This window comes from Pholcus phalangioides, unplaced genomic scaffold (genome assembly GCF_987345545.1).
Source record: "Pholcus phalangioides strain wild (caught in Gottingen) unplaced genomic scaffold, Ppha-v1.0 ptg000014l_1, whole genome shotgun sequence".
NCBI classification, from domain to species: Eukaryota; Metazoa; Arthropoda; class Arachnida; order Araneae; family Pholcidae; genus Pholcus; species Pholcus phalangioides.
The window spans coordinates 12,265,079-12,289,809 of NW_028301607.1; the positions used below are offsets into that span (position 1 = coordinate 12,265,079).

At 35.8% G+C, this 24,731-nt stretch overlaps 1 protein-coding gene across 2 annotated transcripts in view; it reads right to left on the bottom strand.

The window, feature by feature from the left end:
* Positions 1 to 24,731, bottom strand: part of zip (myosin heavy chain 10) — a 94,599-nt gene that overhangs the window by 22,593 nt on the left and 47,275 nt on the right. The window contains exons 3-18 of one of the 2 annotated variants that reach the window (XM_089241754.1): positions 11,223 to 11,250; positions 10,950 to 11,058; positions 9,206 to 9,229; positions 7,606 to 7,698; positions 7,423 to 7,486; positions 7,008 to 7,106; positions 6,364 to 6,507; positions 5,870 to 6,084; positions 5,446 to 5,598; positions 4,800 to 4,970; positions 4,462 to 4,626; positions 3,368 to 3,482; positions 2,991 to 3,172; positions 2,750 to 2,871; positions 1,626 to 1,695; positions 220 to 380 (exon numbers count right to left, since the gene is read on the bottom strand). In XM_089241754.1, the coding sequence (XP_089097880.1) occupies positions 220 to 380; positions 1,626 to 1,695; positions 2,750 to 2,871; positions 2,991 to 3,172; positions 3,368 to 3,482; positions 4,462 to 4,626; positions 4,800 to 4,970; positions 5,446 to 5,598; positions 5,870 to 6,084; positions 6,364 to 6,507; positions 7,008 to 7,106; positions 7,423 to 7,486; positions 7,606 to 7,698; positions 9,206 to 9,229; positions 10,950 to 11,058; positions 11,223 to 11,250 (1,915 nt within the window). The remainder of the gene's footprint in view (positions 1 to 219; positions 381 to 1,625; positions 1,696 to 2,749; positions 2,872 to 2,990; positions 3,173 to 3,367; positions 3,483 to 4,461; positions 4,627 to 4,799; positions 4,971 to 5,445; positions 5,599 to 5,869; positions 6,085 to 6,363; positions 6,508 to 7,007; positions 7,107 to 7,422; positions 7,487 to 7,605; positions 7,699 to 9,205; positions 9,230 to 10,949; positions 11,059 to 11,222; positions 11,251 to 24,731) is intronic. The other variant, XM_089241755.1, reaches the window with a different exon arrangement.

The window sequence follows — 24,731 nt, forward strand, 5'->3', positions numbered from 1 at the left end:
CAGTAATGCCAGATAAAACTTTCAGATGTGCTGCACGAGTCTGTAATTATTTTTCCATCATATTTTTTTTATTCAAAAGTTATGGCTCAATGAAACGCTGACAATAATTTATAAACATCCTGTATTTATCTTATTTTATGCAACAAAGTCAAGAGTGTATGTGTAAAAATTAAAAAGAAAAAATAAGTTTACATTTGGACAGTGGAAAAATTTACTAACCTTCGAGCAAGGAGACCTCTACAGCATGCTTGGAATTGAACGATTAAGTCAGATATTTTCATATCTCTCTCTTCTTCCAAATGAGCCAATACGCCAGCTCTGAAGAAAATTTTGCTTTGTCCCACTCTGTATAGATTTGGATCCAGATCCAGAGCATGAATCTAAAAAAAAAAAAAAAAATATTTTTAAATCCTCTACAATAAACATCCAGTGCATTTTCGATTATAACTTTTTTCCAAAAATTGTCATGGAAACACGAAAACCCTTTAAACAGGAAATCTTATTTTATTTATTTTTTTATTTAATAATTCAAAACAGCACGCATAAATACAAATATACAAAATAAAATAAAGACAACAGAACAAAAGACAAAACATACACTAAGCAGCTCTTAGGGACCCATTTGGTCCATCCTAGAGCTTAATAAATATTATATATAATAAACGGCACGCTGGATTTACATTTATTTATACATAAAGTAGATCATACTAAGTGGGAAAATATTTTAAATAGAAACGTTATAAGCAGGCCCACTGTACTCATGTTAACACACTTCTCTCCGGCTGAAGGTATATTTGTATCTACCATGGTAGTTCACACCCTCACATTCCCCTGAAGTTTCACTGAATACTAACAATGGTCATAATTACTGTATTTTCTCGCATTAGCCGGCATGCCTTAAAAATCAGGAGAGACAAGCTTTTGAATGTTGAAGCCAATTTCCAACATATTGAGAAAAATGACGTTCAATAAAAATATCACGATTCATTCAAAAGACCAATATAAATCTATATTAAATAGTGAATAAATACATGAATCAGGATAAAATAATATCAAAGGAATTTCTTAATTTTTTGCTATGCTTATTCAAATCATGATCAAATACATACTTCACAGTCTACCGATTTTTACATTTAGCTCATCTAAGGTAGCAAAAGCAAATGTGAAACAAACTATCTCCAACATAGTTTACAAAACACAAAAGACTAAAATACAAAGAGAAACGAGGATTTGATTTGACCCCAGATATCAAAGAATTTTCTGGAATCTGGGATTCACATTTCCCCAGCATGCCGGCTAATGCAAGGGGGGATACAGTATTTAGAGAAAGTTACACTATGTATCTATTTAAAATTCTAGGTTTATAAAAATCTTAGACCTTCCATACCAAGATTTTATATAACAAAAGTGTATCTATTTGTTTATTTGCAGTTTTATACTCAATTTCACGTGAACTGAAAAAGAGAAGCAATATATTTTCGTTATACATCATGATTGTCTTTGAATAACTAAATCGCTCTCTCAAACACTATTCATTGCAGTGATATATTTGTACATAATAGAGACCAGAAAATAAGTTTTTAGAATAAATTCATATTTTGAGATAACATTCTATAGCATATTACCATTTTCTCACAAGCAAGTTTCCCATCCATAAAACCTTTTGGTATTGCATTGGGAGTCAACAACTCGTACCTGTAAGTAAAAAGTTCACACATTTTTCAGACATGCATGCAATGAAGCACACAGTAAAACATTACAAAGATGAGTTTTTTTTTATATCCAATGGCATTGCATTTTTAGCACATTAAAAATTCTAACCCTAGTAATGACAGATGGGTCTCTTATTCGATAATTATCATCGACATTCTTTGCTCCCGGGTTAAAATTTTAATACCATAGCTGCACAGATGTATACTCTACAACACTAACTTTAATTACAGATGATGTCCTGCATTCAGCTGACAAATTCATGAAGAATGATCTGCATGTCGCAAGAATTTGAGAATACATGGATGTTTACTTTGGAGAATGAAAATTAGGGAGGTATTTTTAAGGATAAAAATTCCATACAAAAACAAATATAAAAGGGATTTTGGAAAAAAAAAATGTAGGAATTTTTTTACTAATAAGTAAAATTTCAGGGATTTTTCCCCCTTGTAAAAATGTGATATTATGCATGCCATTGCCAATCAGCATCAAATCATCATTTCTCACCGACAAGTAAGTACGACTCTGAAATAAACAAAAACAAATATGGCCCAAAACAGGATACACGGTTAGAGCAGACAAGTCATTGTGTCAATTTCGGATGTCCTAACGCTGAATTGGCTCTTTTGTCTCCCCTCCAAAATAAAATATTTTTTGCGATTTGATGCAATGGTGACAATTTGGATTATGCTTATGACATTTTAGAAATTAAAAATGATGGTAACTGTCTTTTTTCGTGGTAATTTCTCCTGGAATATCCCCCCCCCCCCACCCTTCAAGTATGGATTTTTCCGATCAGTTAAAATTCAAGAGAAGAATTTTTTAAGAGTCCAGGAGATGGAGTAGAAATTTGGGATATTTAGCAGCTAATTAAATACGTGGTGGAGGGACCCCTGGTGTGCATTGCTTTCCTCCTCTCCAGAGACAAAGTTTCACCCCGCATTTCCTTCATAGGCAATGCATGGTACAGCCCATAAGTTTCAAATCAGTTTAAATGATTGAATTTGAAACCCACCAGAGAACTAAATTATAATAATACCTTTGCCTGAACTCTTGGAATGGTATGCGGTTAGGAAACCCTTGGCGACAGATACGTATGCCTTCCAGAACTCCATTGCATCTAAGCTGATCTAGTACCAACATTGGATCTATTTTACCAGCCTAGGGAAAAAAAAGAAATTTAAAAAGTTAAATATCTCGTAATAAATCAATTCACATTGAGAACTTCTACTTCAAAGTTGAATGTGTTTCTCCCCTACCCCATCTCAGAGGTCATTTACCTTCTTCTCGTGATTAGGAATGATGCAACGCACAAAGTTCGGATTAGTATTTCGCAATGTCACCATAAGTTTAGCCAGTTGATCCTTGTAAAGTTGACTAACTGTCCTAAACATGCCTTTCCTGGTTCTTGCCCCAAAAGTTGAATCTCCCAGTGTAGCAGCACCCATTCCGACAATTTCAGCTGGAAGGAAAAATTAGAAAGGAACATAAGAACTTAAATAAAATTTATTTTCAATATCTCGACCATATTCCCTCAAAGTGGACAATATTGTTAGGGCAAACCAAGGAAAATGTATAAAAGACAAAAATTTACCACAACTGCCAAACATAAAGGCATTTTAATGACGTAATTAGTTACTGAGAAAATTATGATTACCGTCTTTCCAAATATGAACAACAAAAGGTTCTTGGGATGCTTGCAGCAAAGAAACTACATTTTCATTGAGTGGATCCATATTCTTCATCAACCACTGATTTGCCAAATAGTCTACCTATACGAATGTATTGAAATATAAGATGAGTATAAATTACTTTTTCATATAATTTAAAAAAATTTCACATTCCCATAGATGGTTTACAGCATTAAGGACAGTGTTCTTATTAAAGGGTAAATTTCAGAGTCATTCAACTCCATTTTAATTTTGAAAACTGTTCTTCCCTTACGTATTTGTGAAACTGGTTACTTTCCCAACCTCAGAAATACAGATTACACTACATACCTTTCATAGTAGATCAGTTCAGTCATTATTGGCTCTTCGAGTGAAAATTCAAGGGGAAAAAAACATACTAAAGAAAAACTCTTAAGTTAACCAGGACTTGAGGAAATCACAAAAAATCTAAGGTGCCAGAAAAAATTTTTAGGAGCCAAAAACTGTTTTGAAAGTCTGGTTCAAAATAATATATTTTTTTTCAACATTTTCACGACAACCCCCTCTCCCCCATATTGATAGGTATGCTTATATGAATTCCAAAAATTTACTGTTGTCCTGACTCCAATTTAGCAATCATGTATAGAAAATTTTAGGCGCCAATCCTATTTTTTAGTCGACATGCTGTCAGGGATTTGTCCACCCCTGTATTCAAGTTTTTTTCTTAAATATAGCAATATTACACACAATGTACTGTGGTTTTTTTTTTTTTTTTAATCAAATCCTAACTTTTTTGAAAACAGGCTGCTTTAGAACTAATTTACCCCTTTGTGTGTGGTCCAGAGGTTTCTCTTCAGTACTTCATTAGCACTATACGCAGTTTATACTTTTTCTAGTCCCCCCCCCCCCCCCCACAACCACAATTACAGGAAGGCCCTGGATGTTAGCTTTTTGTGTTCTTTGAATAGCTTAGGAGGTTTGCTCTAAAAAACCAAGTTTACAGAGGCCATTTCAACAATGAAACAATTCTTTCCTGATGTTAATCCCACCTCGACATAGGACCACAAAGTGTTAAAAACTAGATTGTAATCAGCTAACATACCTTTCCAGCATAATGAACAATACTAAAATCACAAGTTCCTCTAAAATCAGACTTGACGAATTTAGGGTGCATAGAATGAGCAGATTCCAACTTGTCTACAAAAGTGCGGTCAGTTGCTTTAGGGAACCAACACTCTTCATCCAGAAGAGCTAGAATTCCCATTGGCTAGAGAGGAAAAGGGTATACGTTTTAATTTTTTTAAATCAAACATGAACATAAAAATATATTGTACATCAGATCTCTACTGTTGGACTTACCATGTTCACTCAACACAAATCATATAAATCACAAAATAGTAAAAAGGAAAATTTGTTCACAATGGCTTGCACTGAACTCACTTTTTCTATAAGGTCTATTGTGGGTTGCAAATCAAGACCGAAGTCTATGAACCGCCATTCGATTCCTTCCCTCTGGTACTCTTCTTGCTCGAGTACAAACATAGTGTGGTTGAACAACTGTTGTAGCTTCTCATTGGTATAATTGATGCAAAGCTGCTCAAAAGAGTTGAGCTGGGGGAGGGAAAAAAAGTTATTCAAATACAGGAAAAAATTTCTGAATGCAAAATACAGTATTCATTGAAAATAAAAAAAATCATCATCAAGTGAATTAATAAAACCAGAAACTGAATTGTTTTGGTAGCAAATTCTAGATTATTAATGCAGTATAACATTCATCAATTAAAATAACAAATGCAGTAAAACCTGTCTAAAAAGATACTGTAGGGGACTGAAAAAAAATGTTGTAGACAGGGTTTCACTGTAGACAGTTTGAGCATTTATGCTATTTCCTACTGAATAGGAACTCTGGCGCGACCGATGGAAATATTGTTATAGGTAGGTTTATTGTTATACACTGGTTTTAATGTAATGAGTTATCAATTCATGTGTTTTACTATTTCAATACAAAAAACAAAGTTTCAAATAACCTTACAAAAACTAATTTGCTTCATTAATGGTAATAAACTACAAATCAAAATTTCCTTACATCAAATATCTCAAATCCAGCAATATCAAGGATACCAATGAATGAAGCACCTTGTCGCTTCGTCCTATCGAGTGATCTGTTGATGCGATTTACCAGCCATTTAAACATCCGCTCATAGCAAGCTTTGCTGATAGCTTCTACAGCGAACTCAACCTGGAAATGAAAAGGATGTTGAGCGAGAATATCTATAACAAAGCAAAACTAATGCATCAAAAAGTTTGATTTATAATGCTGAAATCATTAAAGCAACCTCAAATTCGAATCTTAAATGAGAGAATCGCACACCTGAATTGCCTGTTCATTTTGATAGACAATCATATTTTAGTATAATGATTTGTGATCTGAAAACTAAAAAAACAAGATAAAATTTTCGTTAATTTTTTTAAAATTCATTGAACAATTGAACAGGGAAAAAAATACTAACTTGTTCCTTTGTTTGAGCTTTAGTCACATAGTCTCTGCCGACTTTGAGCCTTGGTTTCAAAAATGCTTTTGTCATTTCTGTGACATTTAAGCCCAGCAAGTGACTGACTTTCTGAGCAACCGTGTTGTCAGGCAGTGTTGCCTGATCGGAGTTCCTCTCTTGCTTGAACTTCATATTCCCAAATAATAAAACTGCAGATATAACTCTAAATATTGCTGTTAAAATAGAATGAATTAAAAATTATTAGTTTCGGTAAGAATGATGCTCAGTAGAATGAGTAGTTATACTGTTTGAATTCTTAAATTGTTAAAATAAAATGTTTAAAGTAAAAGTTAATTTACACACACAGAAAAATTTCCAAAGAAAATATATTGATTTGACTTACAAAAATACTTGTTTCTGCAAAAAATATTTGATCAAGATAATGCAGTTGTAATCATTATTAATGATCATAAAGAAAGGAATAATTGATTTAGAAAAAGATAAAAATTTACCATTAAAATCTTCATTTGAAAGTCCCATAATGGACATGGCACTGACAGTGTTTCTAAATTCTTGAGCTTCATCGATTCCAGAGACTTGGACATTACCATGCGTCATAAAAGTGTAATTTTTAGGATCTTCTAATAGATAGGCCTCTGCAAGAGAAAAATCAAAATAGGAGCATGACAAGCATGATAAAAAATATATATATATGAAAGCTTTTACAAATTACAGTGAAACCTGTCTAAGACAGACACTGTATGAATGAGACAGAAACTTGTCTTAAACGGAATAAAAATACAAGTATAGTTTGTTCAATGATTAGTGCTTCAATTTGCACCTTCATAAAATGGAGATCTATCTAAAACGGAATATTATTTCAGTCTCTGAACCTCCTTCATAAAATGGAGATCTATCTAAAACGGAATATTATTTCAGTCTCTGAACCTCCTTCATAAAATGGAGATCTATCTAAAACGGAATATTATTTCAGTCTCTGAACATTCCATTTCGGTTAAGGATTTCACTAATATTTTATACAATGAAAAAATTAAAAATTCATTTCGAAATGTCATTAAAAAATGGTTAAACTGTTCCCTAAATTTTATCTTTGAATGAAATTAACACAAAAGGATAAGGGAGAAATATTACAAACTTTTCTGTTCTGGAGATGAGCCACTGAGCAATTGGTAAAATATGTGGAAGGATCTTTCGTCTTTGGCTTGACGGATTGCACGAGATTTTTCCAAAAGGTCTTTCAGAAAGTTAAGTAGAATATGGCGAAAATGGTACACACATGAAATCTATCGAAATCTATTCTCCAACACCATTAAAAAATTAAATTAAATAATTATAATATGCACAGTGAAAAACGTTAAAAACATACAGAAACCTTAAGATTTCTCTAAAAAAAGGCATATGTTTTGTTTTACAATTTAGCCCTAATATATTTCATTACTCGTGAATTCACTGTATTTAATAAATTACTTTTGAATTATAAATTCATGACAATTTTCCTGAAATTTGAGAATTTAAATGAAGCATTATAATGCGGCATAATAGAAGGATACATGTTTCAATGTTAGCACCGGCAATGAACCCAGAAGCATCAAAATTTATCCTGATGAATTTTCCCTGTGGAAGACAAAATATGGGATTAAGTTATTAACTATATAGCATTAATATTACATCTCTTTCCCATTAACAAATTCTATAAAATTCCATTGAATTGATGTAAACAAACATTAACTTACAAATCGTGAGGAATTATCATTTTTCACAGTTTTAGCATTTCCAAAGGCCTCTAGAATAGGATTTGCTTGAAGTAGTTGTTGCTCCAGTTCTCCCTGAAAGAACACAGATAAACCAAAATGAACACATTTGAAAATTTAATAAGTGCTGTGTAATTAAAAAGGTGGAGAATTTTTAACCATTAAAGTGTTGGAAATTTAGTATTCTATATGACAGTAAAAAAATTCCTTTTTTTTCATTAGAAGCATTGCAAATCATCAATAAGTGATTGAGCATAAGCACCAAAAGCTATTGGAAATAAAGATAAGCTTAATATAAGCAGTAGAATCCTTTATTAAGGATTTACAAATACATGAAGAAAAAAATTTTATTCTTGCGCGTACAGAAAGGTATATTTCCAACCACAGAAAAACCTCTCTTAACAGTCATAAATAAATGCAGAGTAATATTGTTCCCTGTATAATAAAAGTATGCATTTCAAACCCCTGGTTAATGGTCACCCCCCCTCTTTATGGACAGATTTTTTTAATCCAGCTAGTGTATGCAAAAGAAGGGGTATTTCACTGTATTTGTACAGTTTGAGAGTAAAGGGTAGTAAACTTTCTTTCATGAAGATAATGTGAAAACTTAACATGTTTTTAAGACAAATATAAACTTTACTTTCACTGGTTGATGTGTTTTGGTCCTACAGTGGAGAGCCATCTTTGGAATGGTGGATGAAAGTGGTCTGAAACCACAAACAAATAAGACCATTGGAGGGAGGAGCACAATTGACTGTTGATTGTCTAGAGAGTTTGTGCCTTTGTATCAAATGAAGCTTCTTTGGTACTTGAAAGTGAATTCAGGTGGCATTTGTTGAAGGATATAAAAAGAATCGTCTTGGCTGTGATTCATGAAGTTTGTCCAAGCTGATGATATGGGTGACATATTTCTTCCATAATTTATGAGGAAATCTTAGCAAGTTTTAATCGAAAAAATTCAGGTCTGAATTATTTAATTATTTTTTACTTTTTTTTCAAATACCAAAACCTTTTTAAAATCAAAACTATGTAATTGCTGCCAATAATGTTGGGCAATGGTTGAACTATTGGTTTGTTTGTTTTTTTTACATGCTTTTGGTGCTCAGTAATGCATGTATATCCCGATACAATATATCCAAAGCCTCTTGTACCTGCAACTAGAACCATATACTGCATGTGCATATCTGAAGATATGTACTGGCTGGGGATGATGGAAATGAGGACAAAGACCAAAGAAATAGTACAAATAATTTGTGAGCTGATTGTTTGATTTATATAAAAGCATATAAATAAAACCAAAAAATCTCTACAATGTTTAGCTATTCATTAGCTTTAAAAAGCTCCCTTAGTATGGTTCTTCAAAAGCTCTTTAAGGAAATAAAATATTTGCTTGAAATATTTTTCTTATCCAAAAAATGGGTTTTAGCCCTACTTTATTTCAGATAATTGTGGTTCTGCTGTGGTTTCTACAAGTCATTAATATGTTCATTTACAGCAGCAAAATATGGCAAAACATGTGCAAATAAATTGAAGTCAAGGGGTGGGGGGGGGAAAAAGACTTAACATCCAAAAAAGTACTTACAATTAAATTAGGCACTTGGTGATACTAAAAAGAGAGAAAAAGAGTGAAGAAATTGTAAAGGTGCAAATACAAGATAGAACATGCATAATACTACAAGGGGGGAGATGCAAACTAAGAATATCAGAAACTAAGCCACATACATGTAAAAACATGCAGTATATTCAACAAAAACAACATACACAAAACTTCACCATCACAAGACAAAAGTAGTAAAAAAAAAGCAAGATCATTCCAACTTTTCATCAATGTCACATTCCCATTGAAGAAAAGCCTTTCCAGATACACTTTGTAGCATGCTAAAAGAAAATTTTAAAACTCTTGAAAGATGGCAATGAGGTCCAAAATCTGAAAGAGAGGGACAGAACAGCAAACATTCTTTTGAGCACTTTCAGCGTAAATGCATTCATCATTCTGAAAGGAAAAATTATATTTATAGAATCCGAGAATGAAGATTTAAATCGGCCCAGAGAGTAACATGCTTTATAAAAAAAAACTCAAAACATTTACTCATTACTACTATTTTACCCATCCCAGAAAACAAATACTTTTAACCCATATTTGTGGGTGATTTTTTATAAATAATGAATCCCCATTGGATCACAAGCAAAAAAAAAACCTGTAATTCCCATTTGCAAATTTTGATCCAAAAATTTATTCATCAGATATAAACACTCAAAGTCAAATGTATCTGAAGCAATTTTATACATTCTATACATAAAAAATTGATATAACACGCAAACAAAATGCAGTCGATTTTGCTATAATGTGATATCCCCACTCAGTCTACAAAAAATGATATAGGATGGCTACTATATTATATATAAGCATTATCTTAAGAAAATTCCAGATTTGAAAAAAATCAATCAGAACAAAACATTCATTTGTTCAAATGAAAATTTGTACATTCATTCATTCAAATTATACACTATGAATTTTGATATAATGTAAGCAGTGCACTGAAAATGTATAAAGTTATAAAATAATAGTAAAATTTAAATTAATTATTAATAGGTCGACCACAGCTAAGAACAGATTTTGTTAATACCTTTGCATAAAAAATGAGTGGTAAGAGCGGAGTTTGAACATTGTAATGGAGGGAATGATATTTTCAGATTAAAAATAACATGCCTTGAATAGGAGAGAATTTAGAACTGAACATAAAAATTTCATCACCAGGGAACAGTCACAATAAGCCAGTTGTTATAAAGTGTCGACTGTATGCATTATTTTAGCCAGGTATTTGAATGATTTGCCAACAGATTGTGAATGGTGCTAGGGATCAAGGTGAATTGGAACCCGAAAGATGGTGAACTATGCACGGGCAGATTGAAGCTAGAAGAAATTCTGGTACAGGACTGCAGTGGTTTTGACGTGCAAATCGATCGTCAAAGCTAGGTATAGGGGCAAAATGGATCAGGTAACTCCAGATAATTGGGTCATGCACCGTAAATGGAATATTTATGTGGAATAACTTGGAACAAAGTGTCATAAGGATAATCTATCTGATACACTGTGAAAAAGACTAGCACTAGGAGAGAATTTCTAATGAAAAATTTTTTGAAAAACTAATAGTAAAGACTTTCAGATGTATAACACTAAAATTCCTGATTCAGAGGCTGATATTTCGTTGATTTGAATATTTTGCAATCATACAGAATTCTTAACAATGCTCTTCTATAACATGTGTTAGCCCACAACAAATCCTTAGTAACTCAATAAAAAAATATAATGCTACAAGTCTTACTGAATGAGAGCCTCCAACTGAGGAAGCTCTGGGTTTTGAGGATGCGACATAAGCCAGGTACTGTATAACTTTCTTGGTATTTTCTGTTTTTCCAGCTCCAGATTCACCGCTAAAAATGTAGATTAAAAAATATATACATTAATTATCAAAGATGAGCAAACAATTATGAAACAAAATCACAATGTTACAGATTCTATGATTCAATATAAATGAAGGGAGAAAAACTGATTTTTGCTATTCTATCTAAAAACAGAAATATAGAAAGGAACTTACGTGCAAAGAATTGACTGGTCTTCGCGATCTGAAACATGAAGAAAGATTAAATAGTTTACACATATATGATTAGAAGCATTGTAATAAAAATTGTTTCGAGGATTTTCAACCAGGTTAGTGACATTTGAAATTTTATAAGCAAAATTGTCTGTGGACCCAGTGCTAGAGTTAGGTGAGCTAACTTGTGAAGTTCAAGTGACTCAAGTGACTCACTTGGCCCTTCTTAAAAAATTATTCTTTTCACTGACTCGTTCTTCTGAACTAATTATACAGCTAATTATGAAGTTTTCACAGAAACTCAGATGAAACTCCTTTGATTGTGAAAGCAACTTTCCTTCTGTTTCATTAACTGTGGTTAGTAAAGTACTGCAATAGCAATGTCACTAACAAATTAATGAATGGGAAGAAAATAAATGAAATTTAAACAACTATTATGAAATGAACAATTAATTTAAACTGATAAATTTCTATATCAAATAATAAATAATTCTACAGGTAAATTTAAATGTAAACAATAACTCGATTTGGTTATATAGATGGTTAACATCAAGTGTAGATTCTTTTAATTTTTATTTTTGTCTAGCTTTTTCCCTACCATTTATATTATTAAAAATTTGTCATTGAATCATAGTGAAAAAAAACTGTAGCATGAAATCTTATATCAGCTTTTGGTTGCCATAATTCATTTTTTAATTTAAGTAATAAATATATTTACATCTATTGGGCTGATATACTTCGTTTTTTTTATCTTTCTTTCAGGTCAAAAAGAAATAAGAATATTTATGTGTATCCCAAGTTCAGAGATGTCATAGGGTCGAGAGCATTTTACTAGCTTTTAGCTATTGCTCTCTTTCCTGTCCCAGCTTTCTTCATCAAATTATGAATTAACTGTTCTACCGTGTCAATTCAAACATTTTCTTTCAAATATTGTAAAATGTCATTTAATTATAAATTAAAATTTTTATAGTATTTTCGTAATTGACTGAGGACAAATAAATTATGTTATGTTAACCACTTGTCTCAGTTCCTTGCAGGGCTGTGTAAAAATCATGGGCTTCAAGATTAACAAGATTCAAGATTAAACAAAGTTTAATACAAAAAAAGTGGGCTAAAGTAACCCACATTTGCAGTGCTAGATCACATCCTGTAGGCCCCCATACATATCTGAATCTGGGCTATCTTAACACGTGGGCCCAACCAGGCATGACCTGTGGGGTCTCATGCCCATAAAAAAACCTACATGATGAAATCTGAAACTATGATCTCCGAAAGTATCCAAATATGTTAATTATTAGTTCTAAATATGAGGACATAGGTTTTCTCAAAGTGATGTTCTTTGTGCTTAAGACGGTCCTGTATAAAATCCCAACTAGACGCAGAACATCACTTTGTCCAGAAACCTATGAGCTTAAGATGGTCCTGTATGAACACCCAACTAGAAGTAAGCTCAACTTAACCCAGAGTGGGCAGGATGATGTGTGATTTTCCGCATTTCAAATAGTTTTTCTTTATAACCCTTTCAGACCCTGGGACTACAAATGTGGGGGTTGCTTTCTGTCACTGTAGAATTTTTTTCTTTTGACCTCAGGGAGTTGAGCCGTCTTACAGGATTGTGTGTGTTTTGCATTAGAAATATGGTGAATACAAACTTTAGGGGCTTTCATCAGAGGGCAGCACTTAAACTTGAACTTTCAAGGAATTTTTAAGATGGCTTCTAGGAGAAAGTGTCTCCGGGAAAAGTGTGATTTATTACATAAAATTTAGTAATAAAATTCTGGAAAAAATTGCATGTGAAGATGAATGTACCCTGCAATCATCTTGGCTGAAAAAAGTTGAAGTGAATTATTTCTTAACAAAATATTAACAAAATAAAAACAAATGTCAGCAAATCTTTAATGAATTTTTTGAGTGCCAAAAATGCAAAAACATTTTAAAAATTCCAAAAAATGAATGCTCAGGTCTAAGAGTGGCTGAGAGATTCAGCCTGTCCCCCCCCCCTCCAGATCCACACCTTTCTTTCTTTCAAACCGAGTGCAACTCAGGTCTATCACCATATATGGGCGATTTACTACCTAGTGAGTTGTGCCAGAAGTGTAACTGTGTGTGTGTGTGTGTGCCTAAAAGGCCATTCAAGTATTATGTAAGCAGATTTTTAGCCATTTTTGACACCCCCCCCCCCCATCAGCAAAACACTGACCCTCTCCTCCTCTGTCAGCAGCTTAGAATATTTCATATCTTCAAAAAGGGTGGTTGATTACGTAAGCAACCTTCAAACCCCCCTCTCCCCCTTGTCATCAAAAGTCAGCAAATCCGAAACCCCTCCCCCTTCGATGCTGACGTAATACTTGAATGACCCCAACCAGTCTGAGTGCGTATGTAGTGCTGTGTTTGGTTTTTCAGTGCTGCCATCTATATTTCAGAAGTGAATGATGCGTTATGATTGAATTACATTTGTACTGTTTGTAGGTCTGTTGCTCTCTGTGGCGAGACTTTTTAAAGGGGAGATCGGCTCGCATTTGCGCCTTGAAGTTGGGAACCACAGAAAACCAACTTCAGCCGACCACCACTGTGGCGACGGTGGGGTTCAAACCCGGGATCTCACAGAGCGAGTCCGTTACTATGACCACTCGACCACCACAGCGGCCAGATCCACATCTAGTCCAGATCGACCTTATTTATAAAATTTTTTTTCGAAAACTATTTAATTTGAATAAATTCAGTTCAATAAGTAGAAAGTGTCTCTAACAGATGAAGTTGGAGGGGGGGGGGAGCTGGATAAGATGGAGTGTGGGGCATTAGAAGAAAATATGGTCCAAAGGGAGCTATATGCTAAAATAGGTTGAGAAACACTGGTCTAGCAGATGGTGATGGTCGGTACAATATCATTTTCATATTTCAATAAATCCGTCTCCCCTATGAAGGTTTCAATAGCTGGCTGATGAATTCATTTTCGGACTTTCCACTAAACACCAACAAAAAAAATAATTCTCTATAATATAAAAACAAATCGCGCGAAAAATCAAAAAAATCATTCATAATATTGCGAAATATTTTTCCCTTTACGTAACAGATGAAACTGAATCACTCGGAGAAAGGAAGAAGAAATAAACCCGTGCCGTGCATGCGTAATTAATTCGCATGTTTAAGCCCAATAAGCAACACAAAGAACGACATTATCCATTTTCACGGGATTAAGGATGATTCCCACAAATATGGAAGTTGAATAATATTCCTGTTATGCATGGCGAACACTTTCCATTAATGGAAGTGAAGGGGAAAAAAACTGACTCAGATTGGAAAGAGAAAAGAAACATAACCAAGGAACGATAAGACTGAGCAAACGCGGTCAGTGGAACTAAGGAATGCGATTAGGATTCCTTTTTCTTCTCTTCCTCTTTCACATGACTCTTCTCAAGAGGTATGCATGCATGCGCCTGCTGCTGCGGACGGATGAATTCTGAGAAAGCATTTCCATGTACTTCATACATCTAAAATTCTCCGGGTAGGGGGGGGGGGGGGAGAGAGAAGGAAATGATAAGGGAGAGAAAAAGAGAAAAGATGACTCTGCAACAAATCTCTCAACCTGTCTAGGCTAACCGGACCTGCTGCTTGCCAGTCTCTGATGTTAGAAGAAATGTAAATCTGTCGTTGCCGAAAAATGTACAAGGCATGATGATGACAGTGTTTTATAACGGGGGGGGTGGGGGGTGGGGGGGGGGGCTTTTTCTTCTTTTTTTTCACTCTCTTATTTCCCGTCCCTGGTTGCCGCAGACAGACTCAACAGTCTTGTTTGTGTCAGCGGGTTCCCTTCAATGAGGGTAGGAACAGGCAAACTCGGCTGAGGATAACGGAGGCCAGCAAAAAAAAACTGAAAGGACTTTAACCTTGTGTGTGTGTGATGAGACCCATCTTTAGTTTCTTCAAGAAAAACATTACGATTTTTTGCGTTGTTCTTGTTCCAAACAGCGACTACCACGCATCTTTGAGCGTAATTTATACGCTCTGTGATAGAATTTTTTTCACCATCATCTTTCAATTAAATTAGAATAACTAACTGGGGAAGACAGAGGATGCCATAAACACAGTGGCAAGTTTAAGCGTGAGTACGTATTTCAACCAGGCGCAGATCTGATGGGGGGGGGGGGGGAAGAGGGCAATCGCTCTTCCCAAGAGCCGAATTATATGAAAAAAAAAAATTTTCCGTAAAATACGGGACGATTCAACGAGCTTACACAATAAGTTGGACATCTCCCGACACACTGCCCTAGAAACAAGCCTGGTTTCAACAGCGCAAAAACAGATATGCTCAAACCAGAGCCGTCTTAAGAGCATCATGGACCCGTAGGCAGATACAGTGGAGGGACGATGACTTCCCCACGTTCACTATACACATTCCCCCCCCCCCCCCGTATGAGACGTCTGTTTCTTCTTATGCATACACCATTGTTGATAAATTCCAGGCGCCAGATAGCTGCTAAAAAAAACACTGGCGCCTAAATTTTTTCTCGATTTGTCGAATCTTGACATGGATCCCCCAGGAAAAGTCGTTTTGCTGAGGACCTATGCCTGGCTAGAAATGCCTACGAATTTAAATGCTTACTCTCGAAAATTGTAACTTGATCTCATCTTCATAGGGCCCAAGCGCAGTGTCAGAGTGGGCCCATGCGTTAAGACGGCACTGGCTGAAACCAACTTATTGCTGATACTTGAACGGCGGCATTCAGTAAGGTTGCTGATCAAGAGCTTGCGTGCATGAAATCAAACATCGAGCACTCTTTACACTGTCTAAACTGCATATGCACCTCCCAAATATTCCTCTAAGGAACTTCTAACGAATTGGTACATGTCGGAGTTTGTGTCGTGTTGTGTACCTAGCGTGAAATTTGATTTCGAGGAATGCTTATGTTTTTAGAAAGTGCTGTCACATGCCTTCCGAATTCAGAAGCAACAACCTGGCGGGTTATTTTGCCAGTTGAGTTTCAAATATTGTGGAGAGACGTTTTTTGATGGGAGAACAGCTCGCATTCGATCGTCTAAATTGGAAAACCACAGAAAACAAACTTCAGCCGACCACCCGTGGTTCAACCTGGATCTCTGCAATAAGAGTCTCTATCATAACGATAACCACACGAACCAAGTAGCGGGTCTTCACACTGCCTGTGCACGTTTCGGAAACGTAACTGATCCAAAAGACGTATTCAAGTAAAAAACGAAATGGAATAGATTCTAAATCCCAATTCACTGCTCATCAGAAATTCGCAGGGACTTCACTGCAAGGTCACGACCTCCCCATTCGTGAAACACACACAATGCACGAGAATCCATTACAAGTTCGAACAAAAAAAAAAATCGATAAATCAACACCACCAGCCAATAATGGTAGCTCGTTATCTTCGAGTAACACTCGTTTTGACGAACCAAGATATTTACGCGATAAACTGAATAACACACACACAGACACAAAGCTTTATGTATGTCGATCTCGCCCTAATTTATATTCAAGCCACGTAGGCACTACTACTACTACACGTGCGACGGGCCTGTCTACTTTTTATCAGACGAAACAGTTCGAGTAACGACACGAAAAAACAGTTGATCTCCCACTTGCGCAATCGGATTGGCACACAGCAGCAGCTAGTCGATCTGAACCCCACCTTTTCGTGGCACATGCCAACAATAGTGAGTTAACCGAAAAATAATATAAAAATGTGTATTCACGGTAGAGGTTGAACTTGAGTCAGAGGCCGATCACAATGCGACAGAACAATCTGTGTGAACTAAAGCGAACAAAACGCGGACCAGTTTAAAATTACAGGACACAATCGTTTTACAACTTCATCTCTACAATTTATTACAGTCCAACTCAATTGTAATTGCCTCCATTGTAACGTCAATAATTGGTAGTACCGGTTGTGATTCCCAGAAAGCCAAATGTTTATGAACCTGGCTTATGACGTCCATGATAACGAAAAGACATGGTATATAAGAGGAAATTTTACGCGATTAATTTGGTGTTGCCTATATTCAATTGCATTGTTATTATATGGCCAGTTAAAGTGGATATTCCAGTAGTTTTGCACTTCCCGACTTTTTCTCACAAAAATGTACTTTTTTTTCCAACGTGGCTAACTTCAATTCATAATCTTCACTAAAATCTGGTATGAACATAATTTTTGTAATTTATATACATATTTCAATTCACTACTACTTAAACGTAGAAGCACCTCTTACGCATTCCTCTGTGAGTAAATTTGTACTTGCGGAGGATTTCTAACGAATCTTTATATGTCAAAAAAAATGTGAGCTGTATGTGGGGCTACTAACGTATTTATGTTGTCAGAGTTGTGCTTGTTTCGTGCTCTCGCTGGTGCTGCCATCTCTCTTCCGTATTTTAAGTAATGATGGCAAATGCTCGGATTCTCATGTTGTATATACATGGTGCCCCATAAATACGTAAATTTGTGTGGTTAAACGGCCAAACAACATGCTGACGTATATTTCCATTTGTATTTGTGTGTATGCTTTATTTTTGATTTTTAAATGACAATGCTTATATCTCAAAAATGTGATTTTGGAGTTATGTTCTGACCAAACACCACACAGAATTGTTTAAAAATTCATAAGAATTAAAGGAATTAGTATATTTCAGTGTTTCTCAACCTTTCTGAAAGCAAGGACCATGTCAAACAATGACGGACCAGTTGTGTCCCATATTAAGCGATATTCCTGTAAAATTTCCGTTTCTCGATTTTTTTTATACATTTGTCTAGTTTTTTTCATCACAAGACTTTTTTAAAATACTTTCATTTGAGTTTGTAATACTCACAAAATCGTGAATACAGCGTTTTCATAATATGTTTTATATTATGACGACGAAAATTATAAATATTCATCTCACATATTTGTCAGATTTAACGTTTTGTCCGCAATTTTTTTTTTTTTTTTTTGAATTTTAATTACGGTGATTGTTCCTACTTCTGGTAATGTTTTTGGTGACAATTGACGATGTCTCGTATTTTACGGATTATTATTAAAGATCCCGATTTCGCAGTTTGTTTACTGCGATTTTTAGTAGCTCTTCCTTTCCCCACCCTTCAGCAATTTTATCAGTAATTAGCAAACCACATTTAAAGAATTAAATTGCATTTTTTGACAAAATTTGTGATATCCCTTATTTAGGATCGCAATTTCCTGCATTTGCCTCGATGACGTATGGTGAACCTAAGTATGAAGGAATAATTTGTTTGAACCCAGATGTATATTACTAATATCAATTACAACGAGTGAATAATTTTATAGTCTGCTTGCGGACCACTTCTTCTGGTTCGCGAACCATAGGTTGAGAAAGATTAGAATGCGGTACTGATAGATTTGAATGCGGTTTGCGAATAAGTTATTCTAACGAAAAAGATTTTTTTGGTCCAGAAAAAAAAATTAGTTCAAATTTTTGTCGATAGAGGGCCAGGGGAATCAGTCCGATAGGAGTGAGTGTAAAGCCTCAGCCGGCGATTTGTAGCAGGGGTAAAACAACTTCACCAATAGCCCTTTATCCATCAATGGTCAAGAGCGCAATGAAAACCAGTGAGTGCCAGTAACAGGGAAAATTCAGAAATGAGGTGCTAATCGTACACCCTGCATTTTATAGGACTAATTTGCATGTGTACCAAAAAAAAAAAATTCCCCCTTCGAAAAGAATTATTTCTTTCCAAAACGCATTCCAAAAAATACCAATTCCTTCAATCTTTATGAATTTTTAAACTACACTATATTTACGAATTTATGGGACACCCTGTATATTTACATGTTTCGTAATTAATTCACTGCATAATTGCCACTATACTTAGGGGTCATTCAAGTATTACGTCAGCATCGGGGGGGGGGGGGGTTCGGATTTGCTTACTTTTGATGACAAGGGGGTAGGGGGGTTCGAAGATTGCTTACGTCATCAACCACAGCCTTTTGAAGATATGAAACATTCTAAGCTGCTACCGAAATTTTGCTGACTTTTGCTGAAGGGGGGGGGGGGGGGTCAAAAATGGCTGAAAATCTGCTTACGTAATACTTGAATGGCCCCTTAACCGTACATGTACCAGTGTTTGCATTATTAGCACCAGCTAATAATGCAGCATTGTATAGATGTGAGATTCTATCAAAATTCCGTTTTACTCCTCAACATTTCGTTGAGTTCTTCTGAGGTTGGTTGAAGAACTTCAGAAGGTTGGCTGTAACCTTCTGAAGTTGGTTTTCCATAGTGTTCTAACTACGGAGCGGGAATGCGAACCTCGCCCCCATTAAAAAAAGTCTCTTTACAAAGAGCAATATAAACCTAACATTAAATACCATAAATTATTATTAAGGCCTGTCCGATTAATCGGGTCGGTTAATCGATCAATTGTTAATCGCGGTTAAAATTTTAGTTGAGTTTCAATTAAAATTATTAAAAGTTTATAATTTAACTTGATTTAATTAGCTAAACGGATTAAATGTCTTAAATCTTGTTCCTATACATAACATGTCAGGTAAGTGACCGTATTTAAAAATATTTTGATCAAATTTTTCGATATGAGGAAACAATAGTCGATTCAAAGAAAACTAGTGATGATTCTAAAATTACTGATTTAAAACAAAAATTAAGAAAGAAGAATTAAGAAAAAAATTAATATAAAATAAAATTAAAAAAGTTAAGAAATTCCAAGATATGACAAGCATGTTTTAGCATATCGTCCCCCTTGACAAATACATGAATGTGCAAATTTTGACTTTCGGGTTTATCAGCTGGTTGGATCACTTATTTTGCTATCTAAAGGCCGAGATTACACTATAAAAGTTTCATAAAAGTTCATTTATAAAACTTGAAAATTCAACCAATAAGTGAATCTGTTACATTCGGGCAAATGTAACCAGTAGGTTTATTGGATGTTTTTTCAAGTTTTGTGAAAGATCCTTTATCCAACTTTTATAAAAGTTTGATAGAAGTCCTTTTATAAAACTCGAAAAATTCGACCAATAAGATCATCGGTTTGCGCGGACCTCCCTGTAGTGACGATTAATCCCCCGCGGACCCCCCGCCCGTAGTAATGGCTAATGCTCCACGTCACCGCCCTCCTTCGTAACTTCAGAAGGTTAATTTCGACGATAACCTCCACTAAAATCCAAAAATGTATTGCTTTTATAATTTGCATATCATAAAAAATAGAAATTAGTTGCGATTTCACAGAACAAAATTCGCCATTCATGTAATGTAGCAATGAAATGATTCTGCGGACCACAGGTTGGGAAACAGTGGTCTACATATGCCCCTTTCCCCACGTGGGTGAGGCTGACAAGACTCCAGTCTGGGATCCCTAACCTAGGAGGTGGGGGGGAGGGCATTTATTTAGGAATACTCGAATTGAATTTGGAGGAGGGGGGGGGGGGTCACCAAAAGCACTTTTTCGAGCGCAGCCACAACCATCATATTTGCATGCGTATGAAGTTTCGCAAGTCCCATTTCAAGAAGAGAAACAAAAGAAAAGAAAAAACACCAGTCAACGGATTCGGAAAACGGGTCACGTGACTATTGCGCCATAAAAGGTAGTAATGGCCGACCTGAGAAGATCCTTTCCTTGCAAATATACGACGACGGAACGTCCTTGGCTGCAACTGAGGCAATATTTGCCATTCCACAGACAGCAAACACGGGAGAGAAGGAGGAGATAGGGTAATCCACCACCGGGCGGATGTCGTAGCTGTACGTACTAGAACGACCCAAGATACTTGCAGGTGTCGTACGCATACATAGGCGGAGGAAATACCTCACCATGACAAAAAGAAAAAAAACTATAGGATTAACTACCTATTTATGGCCGCAAGAAGGAAAAAATATCGGAGTTGGAAAAAAGCCTCAAATTCCAGTCATTTGAAAGTGCGCCCTTCAGGGACCCGTGGCCTCAGTTTGTTAGAACGTATTCAAATATGAATATCAAATCTGGGAGGGAAAGGACAGGAAACCTGAAGTTATTAAATCTCTGCATACCCGGCGCGTGTCACAAATTATCATACCAAACACACAAAAAAGCAAGATCAATATGGTTTTTTTTTTCTTCTTACGAAGTGAGCGATGCCATTCATGAATGACAAGTCTTCATCGTAACAAATGGTTGATGGACATACTGTATGGAAAAAAAAAACGTGTCACTTCATTCATGTTCGTGCGAGAGACACAGATGGCTTGACATTTGAATCACAATACGAGGTTTTTAGTAGTCGGTGCGTCTTTGCCGAATGTTCGTAGGACATATTCGGTAATTAGTCAATGGTGATATGCTAGTTTTGAAAACCGTTCTTATTAGAAAACTGATTAAAAGTGGGGGGGGGGGGGCTATGCTCAAACATGAATAAATCTTTTACACCTGTACAGGGTTCATTAGGAAAATCCCTTCATCTTGGAATAACTCGAACTGTTGATTCTAGAAGCATACTTTAAAGGGGACGTTCAAGTATATCAGCAAATTTTTAGCCATTTATGACACCCCCCCCCACTTACCTAGTTAGCAAAATTCTGACACGCCCCCGCCCCCCCCCCCGTCAGCAAAATTTCGTCAGTACAATCTCTCCTAACGCATTGGTGAAATCAGAAACGTACGTGGGAAGGGGGAGGGGTTAGGAGGCTCGTGCGCCTCAGACGAAAATTAATTTTTTAATGCAAAAATATTTTCAAAAAAATTAAAATTTCGAAAGAAAATAGCTTTGCGATATTATAATCAATTTCTGTTTAATTCAATGCTATTTGAAGGGTAAGAACTCAAAATTTCTCTAAGAAATTCATTGCGACCCACCATTTAAGCCATATATGGTAAACCCTTGCCCCGCAGACCAAATGGGGCCCTGAAGGTTATCTGATGTGGCTTGCCTCCTCAAACCTAATTTTGTAAAAATGAACTACGCGGCACATTTACAAATTCCTTAAATGACCCGTGGCACAATTCCAGAGCATTTAAGTGGCTCTTGGCACGTTTTCAGATTACTGAAGTAGACCTCAAAGATCACTTTCACATTCAAAGATCGCTTAAGTAACCCGTAACGCAGTTTCAGAACAATTAAGCGATCCGTGGCACATTTAGAGATCTTTTGTGGCACAGTTTTAGAGCACTTAAGCGGCCCCCAGTGCGGTTTCACATCACTCAAGTTACCCGCGGAGCGTTCCCAGATTACTTAAGTGATCCGTGGCATAATTAAGGATCACTTGAGTGATGTGTAGCACAGTTGCAGAGCACTTAAGCAGCCCGGACACATTTCCTGAGCACTTGAAGGATCCGTGAAACATTTATAGATCACCAATTGGCTCTGTAGGGGAGAATGTTATATCAACAGGGAGAATGTTAGTTTTGGTGCCCAATAACTATCGAAATTTATTTTTTTGCTTTTGCCGCACTGAATAAGATGCCATTAAGAATATTTCATATCTTCATAAAGGGTGGTTGATGACGTAAGCATCATCCAAACTCCCCCCCCCCCCGGTCATCAAAAGTCAACAAATCGGAACCCCCCCCCATCAATGCTGACGTAATACTTGAATGACCCCCAATCTATAGCCACTAGAATAGGCCCTTATCAAGTCGCCTTATCCCAATCGAGAAAGGTTCTTCGTATAACGTGTACCTTAACATACGTCATCCGTATTGCAAGGGGTTGTGGTAGCTGTTAAAATAAAAACGTTAACTTTTTATTCGGTCATCCTGTCCTTTAGTCCTGTTGTAAAGCTTGTCTTGCCCAAACATATTCATGTTTTTAATGGCAATATTCGCGTGGTTTTTGAATTAGAAAATCGCTGAAAATGAAGGGGGGGGGGGAAATCCCCATAAACTAGCGGATAAGCCCATTAACCATTACGCCCATTATCCCAAATACGCTTTATGTGCCGTTCTTTCCGTCATTTCAAGCGATTTTCGAATCCAAATATCTCAACGAATATTGAAATTAAACACTTTTTTTTTTTTGGCTCGGGAGAGACAGGGCAACAACTTTTTAATTGGATTTTTTTAGGACCGGGTGAGCGAAATAAAGTTAATTTTTTTTTTCAATTTTAATAACTACAACCCAGTGTTATCCGAAAAAAATTATTTTGAATAATTTTGGAGAGGATAATTTCACTCCTCTCCAAATTTTAATCAGTGAAAAATAACTAAAGAAAAATAATAAAGTTTGAAGGAGTATTCCCCCCCCCCCCAACGAAATTGAGAAAAATTGAATTTTGATGCTTGAATCACGCATACAGATGTGTATTGGCGAACACTGATGCAATCCCTTGCCATATGAATGACGTATTTGAGGTCGACATGTTATTTTCCCATCTGGAAGTATGCTTATCAACGGTTTTAGAATTATTCCAGGATAAAGGGACTTTCCTACGCACCTTATACATAGCCACAATGTGATACGGCCGGTCTGGTCACAAAACCGTAAGTCCTATCAACAATCGATCGATACCGTCTGTACCATGACACATTTTAATTGAAGTCCATCTGTTCTAGCACCCAAGCCACCATCTTCTATAGTAATAGGATCTTATCTATGGGGGATGCGTATTCGTTGAGTTCAGCTTGGGCATTCCTTGAAAATTCTAAGAGTAGGGGCTCCACTAAAAGATGTGGAGCTACTCGATGGACAAAAGAAATCCAAAACAATCTGAACTGATTCTTCAACTAAAAAACACGATCAGAACATAACATAATGGGTATGAAAGGTCAATAAATAATTAAAACGTCAGGACTCCGCACCAACTCAGAACTGATTGACACCCCACATACAGTTGTCTAGTCTACTCAAGTGCGCCAGTGTAATGTTTATGTAGCAAACGGGGGTTTTGGAAGAAAAACACCAAGCGGTTGACACGTTTGGGCCACCCACGAAAAACTACTGACGATTAAGTTGGAAATGCCAACGACCCTCCTTTTATTTTTTTCTGCTGCATGTGATAAGTAATGGCATAGGAAAAAAAAAACAGTAGCCCAACTCTGGGTTATGTGTCACATGGAGAAAAAAAAGAGACGTGCCTCGGATTTCTTATGAAGGAAACACAACCGCAAAGAAAAAGAAAATCCCCATCACAATGATTTATTTGGATGGCCATAACATTCCATTCTCCCCTTCCCCAAAAGCATGAAACAAGGTCTTTTTTGTGTGTATGTGATGAATATGTCTATGGATATAGGAATTTGAGTTTTAGGATCATGATTAAATCAGTGAATGCATTTATATGACGATAATATAAATTTATAAACTGATAAACATAAATTTATATGGTGAATACAATAGAAGTTTCAAATTAAACAAAAATGATCTGAAATAAGAACTGGTTAGAATATTTCCTAATTTCAGAAGGAAATTTAATTAGATGAAAAAAATATTTTTCTATCATAATTATTAGTTACAAAATTCACCGCTAGGAGGAACTGGAATATTTCGCACAGACACCTTTAGGTTTCTCGATCCGGCACACGTCTTGTAGGAAAACACCACCAGTCTTCG